This window comes from Erythrolamprus reginae, chromosome Z, assembly GCF_031021105.1.
Source record: "Erythrolamprus reginae isolate rEryReg1 chromosome Z, rEryReg1.hap1, whole genome shotgun sequence".
Classification (NCBI taxonomy): Eukaryota; Metazoa; Chordata; class Lepidosauria; order Squamata; family Dipsadidae; genus Erythrolamprus; species Erythrolamprus reginae.
Window position 1 is genome coordinate 19,191,131 of NC_091963.1, and position 10,924 is coordinate 19,202,054.

The 10,924-nt window shown below is 40.1% G+C and overlaps 1 protein-coding gene across 2 annotated transcripts in view; it reads left to right on the forward strand.

Moving 5' to 3' along the window:
• The window catches only part of CUL2 (cullin 2), an 89,501-nt gene extending 85,071 nt beyond the window's left edge, over positions 1 to 4,430 (forward strand). For both annotated transcript variants that reach the window (XM_070728037.1, XM_070728036.1), the window contains exon 21: positions 3,187 to 4,430. In XM_070728037.1, coding sequence (XP_070584138.1) covers positions 3,187 to 3,402 — 216 coding nt within the window. In that variant the 3' untranslated portion in view covers positions 3,403 to 4,430. The remainder of the gene's footprint in view (positions 1 to 3,186) is intronic.
• Positions 4,431 to 10,924: the final 6,494 nt, after the last annotated feature.

Genomic DNA, 10,924 nt, shown 5'->3' on the forward strand with positions numbered 1-10,924 from the left:
AAAAATGGGTGCAACAGGCCGGAATTTTGGAAACAAACTTCTCGTAGTCCCGTTGAGCTGTTTTTTGCCATCCAAAAGTTCCGGAGGCTTTCCTAAACCCTGGGGAGGGCGAAAAATAGTGCAGTGGGACTACTGGAAATCCGGAGGCTTCACTGAGGTTGCAGTCATGCACAGGGGGGCAGCATGGGAGATTGTGCACACATGCATGGGGGAGCAAGGGTGGGTTCCTACCGGTGTGGTCTAGTGCAGGCGCTCCAAGTAGCATGACAGCTCTGGTGCCGCCTTTCCCGGTCCATGCATGCCACCATTTTTTTCCAGCTTGAAATGTCCTTATGCACATGCGTGGAAATAGAATCAGTGCTTTTTTCCTGGTTTAGATGGCTTCTCAGTTGTGTTTCAGCTTGAAATCTCCTTCTGCATATGTGCAGAAGTAGAATCACGCAGCAAAATGTCGTGATGCGCACCGGTAGGAAAAGGTAAATGGAACCCATCCCTGCGGGGGAAGGCATTACATTGTGGGTGTGGGCACACATGAACCGTGTTGCATGCGCACATGCCCTTTCGGCACCAGAGCTTAAAAAAAGGTTCACCATCACTGACTTAGTTCATACTATCTTTGGAGGTCCTTGTTATAAGCCCAATGTTACCTTTTGTGAGAATGGTAGAAACTGAAGGTAGATCTTGACTTCAGCCATAACTGGAAGCAGAATTTCCATGGCCAAGTTACATAGTTAAGTTAATCCTGGCCAATTTTACAACCATTTTGTCATCATTGTTAAGTAAAGCACGTGGACCCTTAGTGAATCTAGCTTCCCTCCTTGACTTTGCTTGTTGGAAGCCATTCAGGAAGGTCACAAATAGCGATCATATCACCCTGAGATATTGCAACTATTGTAAGTACATGCTGGTTGTCAAGCACCCAAAATCTGATTGTGTATCTGTAGGGATGCTGCAGCAGCTGGACCAGTGATAAGTCACTTTTTCAATGCCACTGTAGCTTGTAAAACTGGTGGTTATAAGATGAGGACTACCTGTGTTTCAGCTGAAGCGTGAAACTGGATAAGCAGGATTTCTTATTGCCTTAAATCAAGTTTCTGCCTAAAAGCTAATATCCCTGATTCCACTAAAGAATATGGAGAAAGAGTGTGAGGATGAAAATTCATAACTAGTGTTTCCCTATAGTCCTAGGATTTTTCCAAAGCTCATAGGAATAGGAAACAGTGGATAGTGATTTCAAGGGAAGAACACAAAGATATTTTAGTTTGAGAACAGAAACCAGCAACGATTTTGCCCCCCAAAAATATTGTACCCTAGATATTGCTAAATATTACAGCACTTGTTCAAATCACCAGGACCTGACAGATTACATCCTAGAGCTCCAAAGGAGCTAGCAGATGAGATCACAGAAAAATTGAACCATATCTTTAAAAGATCATGGATCACCAGGAACTATCAGAGAACTGGAAAAGAGTTGATGTGGTTCCTATTTTCAAAAAAAGAAGAAAAAACAAATCCAGAAAACTACAAATCAATCAACCTGACAGCAATACCTGGGAAAATCCTGGAAAAGATCATTAAGCAATAGTTCTGAGAACACCAAGAAGCAGGCTAAGTTATAACGAGAGCTAACATGGGTTTGTCAAAAACAGATCATGTCAAACAAATCTTATTTCATTCTTTGGCAAAGCGACTAAATTCATGAATATAGTATACAATAGTGGATATAGTATGCAATAAGGCATTTGACAAGGTAGACCATAATGTACTTCTTGGTAAACTAAAAGTATACAGCATCACTCTCAGAGGGATTTACAATTGGCTAACAAATCGCACTCAGTTCTCAATGGAACCACACCTGCATGGAAATAAGTTAGCATTGGGATTCTCCAAGGACTCATTTTATTTGTTTGTTTGTTTATTTGTTTATGTATTTCTTTTTATTTATCAAGCATATTTATAGGCTGCCCAATTCCTTCTGGACTCTGGGTGGGTGGGGGTGTACAGCATATAAAAACAGAATAAAAAACAATCTAAAAACCATTTTAAAAGTCATTTATATCATTTTTGGGCCAGATATTAGTCAACGGCCTCAGGCCTGCCAGCAAAACCAAGTATTCGTGGCCTTCCAGAAGCCCACAGGGGTGGGGGCAGTATAGACCTTTGGGGGCAGCTGGTTCCAGAGAGCCGGAACTGCTATAGAGAAGGCCTTACTCCATGGCCCCGTCAGCCAACATTGTCTAGCTGACAGAACTCAGAAAAGTCCAACTCTGTAGGCCCTTATCAGTCACTTTTTGGGCCCAGTTCTCTTCAGAAATGATTTAAATGAGGAAATAGAAGGAGGAATAACAAATAAATGGTCATAAGTTTACTTTTTTCATGATGTCACCTTGAAAGGTCATTAAATGAATTGTTGTAATTCAAAGACTATCTGTACTGTCCACTGTGAAATATAAAACCCCAAGCAATACGTTTTAAACATGTTTTAGTCCTTAGCTCAATGCATTGAAGTACGCCACTAGTTTGATTAAACTGTCTCAAGGTCATCCCAAGGGCAACAGCCACATTGATCTGGCTTGAAAATCAAAGATGAATACAAAATGGGAGAAGAGGATCATCCCTTTAAGAGCAGTTAGAGAATAAAATATCCGGGTATGCTGAATGCGACTGTTCTCTGTTTAGTCATTCTCACATCTGGAAAGCACTGGTTCTACAGGCTTGCCAAGGCAGCCTGCCCACTCCCTTTCTTGTTTTCACTGTTCCTGGGCAGGAAAGATAATGTGTCCCAACCTGCCTTGCTTTTTTGACAGCTATGCAAGGCGAATTCATGTGGGAACATTTTTAACACATTGCATGATCTATTATCCTGATCACAGAATATGTCTCTCTCCTTTTTAAAAGATAATTATTTTTTTCAGAATTGGTAGATCTTATGAACCTAACCTGGACAGAAAATGAAAGGTTCAATATGCCATTGGGCAGAAAGACTTCTTTGTGAGATACGGTCCTCTTAGAGAAATATTGAAGATGATTCTTTTTATTTTAAATACCAGGATTACCTTATCTCCTTTTCCCCCCCTTTTCAACGTTTGAAAACAGGATGCAAAAATAAGGGATATATGAAGCAAAAACTACCTGTATCATAAATCTTCGGTCTTGACCTTAATAGTTTTAATTGTTGCATTTCAGGTATCAGTTACAATGCTGACTTCTTCAAAATGCTGGTTAGCCTTCAAGAAGAATGTTGCTCCTGGAAGCTACTGCAAGCATGAGTTTATCCTTAGAAACAGAAATGTAGCCAGGAAATTTAATTCAGAAATAGACTCTTCCCCCATTAATTTGTACCCCCAAAGTAAAAAAAAGTGCTATTTTTATATATGCGAGTCGGTTTGGTTTAGAAATTAACAAATCTGGTTAGAAACCAGGAGGATGTGAATTCTAATTCCACTTCAGGCATGAAAGCCAACTAGGTGACTTTGGACCAGTCACCAAGGGACTGGGAGTTCTAATTTTGTCTTAGCTATGAAAGTCAACTGAGTGATTTGCAACCGGTCACTCACTCACTCTCAGCCAGCTGACATCAAAAGGTTGTTATTCTGGAGAAAATAAGACAAAGGAGGAGTACTAGGTGTCTTGCTCTGGCCTATTCGGATCAGAACAAAGGTAGAATTCATGCCTAGAGATTTCAAATCAAACACATTTATATTAAAACAGGATTTATACAAGCAAGGTCACGTTTTTCAGTCCATGTTGGCAGCTTTCCCGGTTAAATTGGCTAAGAGATAAGGAATTGGCTAAGAGATAAGGAATTGGCTAATTAAAACATTCCTCAGTGAGATAAAGTCTTTTGGTCACACACACTCACAGATCTCCTGGTTTTCCTCAGAGGACTGCATCTCTACTCAATGGATTTAAAAGAATAAGAACAGTTTGCCAGCGAAGCATTTCTGGAACCCCGAATCTAGGACTTCCACCATTGTAAACATTGGAACTTCACACCCATTTACTCAGAAATCCTCACTTATATACTGCCTGGGTGTGGTCAACTGTTCCCTAAAGATATAACTGTCCAAACCTTTCATAGACTCACCTTCTGGAACTTTTCTCATAAAGATATTCATGACCTTCTGACCCTCACATCTAATAGGAGCTCCTGATCCCCAATGTCTCCCTCCTCCTCTGACTCAGACATTACCATCATTGGGGTTTCTACAGTCTCTGGAGGTTCCTCAGGTTTCTCAGGTTCCAATTCTCCCTCACTCTCACTCTCTTGACTCAGTTGTCAAGAACACTGGCCTAGGGTACCAAGACAGACCTGGTTCATCCTCCTCTGAATCTGTGGCTAATTGAGCTCGTCATGGACCACTCACAAAACTAGGTATGTTCATTGCCTTGAGTTATTTATAAAAATAAAACACCCTGAACTCCTGAAACTTTGAATTGAATTTTTAACTGAATAACTGGAATTTTGAAAGCAAGTTGCATCATTCTTACAAAATGGCTGCCATGACAAATTCCATAACTGATTACAAGAATGCTACCTGTTATTCCCGAAAAGCCCCTATTCCCTGTTCTACATACCGTCCTCCTCTATAAACCCTTCCAAGAAAGTGGCCGCAATATCCACTATTTAAATTTACCAAGAAAAATTGTGAGGGTGAAGAAGAATTCCCAGCTTTGGTGCTGCAAGTTAACACATATTCAACAAGCCAGTTTCCGCTTTGTTTGGGGAGAGAACGGGGACTTCTTAACTATTTTTGCACTCTGATGCATGTGTAGGATCCTGGAGATTCAAAATTTCTCAACTCATCACCACAACCCAGCCCAAAGTGTATGTTACAAAACGAGATGCTTATTAAGTGAGCTTTGCCTCCTTTTATGATCTTTCTTGCCACAATTGTTAAGTGAGTTATTCTGTTATAATTATGGACATCGCTGTTAATTTGATTTGTTTGTCAGATCACAAAAGATTATCATATGATCCTAGAACATTGCAACTGTCAAAAATATAAGCCAGTTGTCAAGCCTACGATTTTGATCACATGGGAATGTTGCAAGCATGGATAAACAGTAATAAATCACTTTTTTCAATACTTCTGTAATTTCAAATGTTCACTAAATCAGTGTTTCCCAACCTTGGCAACTTGAAGATATTTGGACTTCAACTCCCAGAATTCCCCAGTCAGCATTTGCTGGCTGGGAGATTCTGGGACTTGAAGTCCAAATATCTTCAAGTTGCCAAGGTTGGGAAACACTGCACTAAATGAATTGAGGGTATCTATGGTTTGAGTTTTGGTCTTCAGTCACAGCTGAAAACCACAAATTAAGGTGTACAAAATAGACTAGACAAAGAGCTTTGATTTCCAACATCAAGAAGTTATGGGAGGTGATTATAAACAAATTCAAAAGAAATAACCAGGACTGTGCTGCTACCACCTCCATAACTGTACAATTTCTTTCCCTCTGTACCTATAGCAAAGCACAAGATTTAAATAGAGGGTAGTAAGTATGAATTGAGATTTGCAGACTGATCTTCATCTTAACTATATGTGAAGACACATAACACAGTATCTTGAACATCAATGTGGTAATTCATTGCAGTGAGTGCTTTTTTAAAATATTCCAATTCCAGGATTTGATTGACTGGTATAAAAAAGTGAATTTCAATTCTAGCAGAAGCACAACCTAAACTGAGTGTCACAACCACAATTGCCTCTCTCAAAATACAAAACAAGATGGTATTTTCAGTGCTAGCTTTTTAGCTGCAGGGGAAATTGCTCTGCATAGAGCAGTACTCCTGTGTCATCATTAAAGTAGGCCTCTTTACCTATGGGGGTTGCTGGGGAGGATTCAGTGATAATGGGAGGGTTCCCATTTCCATCTGTGTAGACTGCCAGACTTATGTTGTGTTTAAAATCAATGCAAATGAGCTTCCCCACACTTCTCATGTGTCTTTGTCTCCTGGGCTTATTCAGCTTCCTAGCTAATTGCCATGCCGTGTTGGGCTTCTCCAGCATGCTGACCTGCTTGGCTGATGTTCCCATCTCCTCTTAGCAGCTGTCAAGAAGGAATATTCCCTTTACCAGCAAAACTGCTTTAGTTAAGCAGTTGGCCCCCTCTTTGTCACTGTTTAAATTAAAGCATAGTAATGACCCTTGTGAAAATATTCTTCATGAGCCATAGAGACATCAGCATATGCTACATTGTGGGGGGTGTGTGTATGCGCAACTTGCAACTCATACACTTATTACTTTGCTCCCCAGCTCCTACTCCTCCCCCAATCCAGAGTTCTATATTTCTATTCTTTCTCTCTCTCTCATCCATCCATCCATCTATAACTACCTTTCATCTCTATGTATCTCTATCTATCTATCTATCTATCTATCTATCTATCTATCTATCTATCTATCATCTACTGTCTGTCTAACTCATCTAACATCTATCATTATCATCTATTACCAATCACCTCTCCCTCTCTCTCTCCTCTTCCCCCTCCGCATTGAAACCCCCTCTCATCTGTCTGTCTGTCTGTCTGTCTGTCTGTCTGTCTGTCTGTCTATCTATCTATCTATCTATCTATCTATCTATCTATCTTCCATACATTTTATTTATATGCAGCCCATCTGTCTGTCAAATAACACTGGGTAGCTGACGACATCATGAAAAGAGAAATTTACACCATTAAAACATTGAACATTAAAATGTAACATGAAAATTGGATACGCTACGACAGTGATGGTGAACCTTTTTTGTTTTGTGTGCCAAAAGGGAGGGCTGAGGGAGGGCAGCCAAAAATTTTACTGCCACATTGTGGGTGTGGCTTATTTTGTGACTGTGGCTTAATGGTCATGTGACTGGGTAGGAGTGGCTTGCCGGCCATGTGACCAGGTGGGAGTGGCCCGCTAGTGATGTCATAATGATGTCACAAAACTGTTGGTGCCAGTCCATGGCTCTGTCATCTTTTTAAAAAAAAATGTAAAAAATAAATTATTTATATATTGATTTTTTTTCCTTCTGAGCTTGTGCAGGAGCCGAGTTTCTGGCACTCTGCATGTAGTTGCCATCTTCTTGTCAATTCTTTTTTGGAGTTTATTTTTATTTTTTGCACTGCGCATGCGCACACCTGCAGCATGGGAGGAAGCGAACCGGCAGTGAGGTAAGTTAGAACCCAGTCCTGTTAAATTTGTTCACCAACAATTTGAAGTCACTATGGCAGTGAATGGTAGTTGCCACCGGTCTTTGGAATTCCCTTCCCCACTGACATCTCTTGCCTCCTCTTGCTTTACAAAGCATCACTAAGTTATGGCAAATGTAATAATTGCCATCATAAATTGAGGACTGAATTAGAGACCACCAGGATATTTTAGGTTTACAGGTTAGTCTGAGAAACTGAAAATAACCATCCTAGAAAAAGGCAATGATAATATATTCCTTCTGCGTTTTGGGGAAAATTACGCATATAATTGTGTGCACACAGTCAATTTCATCTTCAGAGAATCCTTACTTTGCTCTTCATCTATTTGGGACAGCCATGACTAGATAAAAGACTAGACGACATAAAAATCTCAATACAGATTTCAAATCTTGGTCTTCAGGATAGTCCAAAACTGCTGCCAAAATTGAAGGAATTTGCTAAAATAAGAGTAGAAATGAGTATGCTAAATCAAAATGAATGGAAAGATTCTGGTCCAAACCAGTTCTGAAAATTGGAGCTACAGTGACTACATTTTCTAAATCTATCTTTTTAAAAAAAAAAAAAAACCACAAAGTATTTACACAAGCATTAAAGCTGCTCTGGGTTGTTAAATCAATTTGATACTGCAACCTGAATTGTCAACCCAAGGTAGAAAAGTGGAATAAAACCACCTTCAAAGTGAATCTTCGAATGAAAAGCCTTGTACTAAAGCTCTCTAATATAAAACATGTCAAATTCATCTTTAAAACGTCTCTAAATGTAAAACATCCAGCTCTTCATTTGAAGCACTAGATATACAGTAAAGTGCTTCCAATTTGTTTACATGGAATTCTCCACTCATGGCAAAAGGGGAACAGTCAGAGAAATTTGAAAAACAAAGACTGTTTTGTTTAATAATTTACCATAAATCAGAACAATACACAAACATATACACACCAACTACATTTTATTGAAAAGCCCTTTGTTTCAAAATCCAGTGAATATGACACAAATCATCCTGACCTACTTCCAGGAACTTGTAAAATGAAGTGTGATCACTGCTGGGGCCAAAATTTTCATTGCTAATCAAGGCAGTTGTTAAATGATTCATGTCCAATTTTACGACTCTTTTGCCATGGTGCAAGTTCCTTTTAGCTGTTAAATGAACCACCTGGTTGTTAAGTGAGTATGGCTCCCCCCACTGCCTTTCAAGTGACGTAAGAAGGCTGCAAATGGCAACCACGACACCCCAAGATGCTGCTACCATCTTAAAAGCATGCCATTTCCCTAGCACCCAAATTTTGATCACATAGCCATGCGGGATGCTGCAATGCCATAAGTATTGATTGAAAGTCAGTGTCATTGTAACTTAAAGCAATCACTAAATTATTGGCATTAAATCGAGAACTATATGTATTTTGTTTGGCAGGGGAAAGTGTGAGATTGTAGTTGCATATTCCCAAGCTAACGGCCGAGGCAGGATGTGCTTCCTTTAATCTCTATGGCTCCACAACATCTCATATTTCAATCACAATGAAAAGATTGCTCCCAGCCAAAGAGGAACAATAGCAATAGTACTTAGACTTATTTATCGCTTCACAGTGCTTTACAGCCCTCTCTAAGCAGTTTACACAGTCAGCCTATTGACCCCAATAATCTGGGTCCTCATTTTACTGAAGGATGCAAAGCTGAGTCAACCTTGAGCCAGTGAGAATTAAAATGCTGGATTGCAGGCAGGCAGCAAAAGTAGGCTGCTGTAATGTATTCTAACCACTGCCATCATGGCTCTTAAAACAAGCCAGATGTTTTAAATAAAACGATCAATTGTCCCTGGTTCCTCTCAAGGTGAGATCAGTTTTACTATTTGGAAGAAGACTTGCTCCATGCCCTCCTTCCATGACAGTATAAAATGTGTAATAAGCATTGATTTCTAATTTGGGAATGCCGATGGAAGGAAAACCTGGAGAAGCAACTTTGAGAAGAAAAAGAACAGTCTGGTGAAAGTAGTCCCTTCTCTAAAGAGTAAAAAAGTTCTAATGGGTGATTATTGTACCAACAGATATTCCTCACCATAACTTAGTACCAATGGGTTCCTAACTTGCTGGTTCCTGGTTTTTTTGTCTAAAAACCAAAACATATCATGTAGTTAGTGCTTTTCCTAACCCAGACTGGTCACTCATACCCTGATTGTCTCACATTTGTTCTAAATAGCAATGAGCTTTACATGTGGCTGTCCTTAAAGAGGATAGTAGGTACAGAATTATCAATTTTAGGGGTCATGATTATGGACAAGTGGTGGGATTCAAAAAATTTTTACTACCAATTCTATGGGCATGGCTTAGTGGGCGTAGCAGGGGAAAGAAACTGGAAAATCTCAATTCTTTCCCCACTCCAGGGGAAGATTACTGCAAAATCCCCATTTCCTCCCAATCAGCTGGGAGTCAGGAGGCAGAGAATAGATGGAGTCAGAAGTGATATATATCGGTTCTCCAAACTACTCAACATTTCCACTACTGGTTCTCCAGAATTGGTCAGAAACTGCTGAATATCAAGTCTATGGTGGACCACATGACACCATTGTTGCACAGATTGTACTGATTGCCAATTTGCTTCCTGGTCCAATTCAAGGTGTTATTACCTTTTAAACTCCAGACTACCTAAGGAAACACATCATCCCAGCGGGATTGTCTTGCCCCTCTCATTCCAACAGAAGGAACACGCTATAGACTCCCTTGGCCAAAGAATTTTAGCCCAGGAGAAGAGCTTATTTTGTACGTTGGCTTCTGCTTTCTGGAATATGCTGCCCCCAAGTTGATAGTCCACCCAACCTCTTGACCCTCTGAAATGGCATGAAACCTGCCTCTGCCAAGTGGTTGGTGGACCCAGTAGGGACAATCCATGTTCCAGTTGGTTAGTGGATTAAAAAGAAGATTCCCTCACCTCCACCCCATTGTGAACTGATTCCTATTTTAGGGTTGTTGCTGTTATTATTCTTGTTGAGTCACTTAATAGTGAGATGGGTGACTTGTAAATACATAAATTAACAGAGCCGGGGTGCAGCAGCAGGTAGAGTGCTGTACTGCAGGCCACTGAAGCTGACTTGTAGATCTGAAGGTGAGCGGTTCAAATCTCATCACCAGCTCAAGGTTGACTCAGCCTTCCATCCTTCCGAGGTGGGTCAAATGAGGGCCCGGATTGTGGGGGCAATAGCCTAGCTTTGTTTAAAAAAGTGCTATTGCTAACATGTTGTAAGCTGCCCTGAGTCTAAAGAGAAGGGCGGCATAAAAATTGAATAAATGAATGAATGAATGAATGAATGAATAAATAAATAAATAAATAAATAAATGAAGTTTAGCTACCTATGTACCCTGGCATGATGTTCTCCAGATGTTTTATAATTCAGCATACTTTGGGGGAAATGGGGAAATGTTATTATAGTAGGGGCTATAAATATATCCTATAAAATGTTTAGGGACATGTAAAGAATAGCTGAGATAGACACAATGTGAACTTCAACCTCTTCAACTCACCAGCAGATCTCTCCAGATTCTCTCTACATTGTAGTTTTTTCCCCTTCTGCAACATTTTTTTAAAGGCAATGCCGTTTCCCTTTTTATAATCCTTTCTCTACATGGGGCTACCCTTGAAAAGCATTTGGAGACTACAATTGGTCCAGAGGCCAGCCACTCAAGCTATTGTGGGTGTGCCTAGGTACACCCACATCACATCAACACTCTGTGAGATGGGTTATCA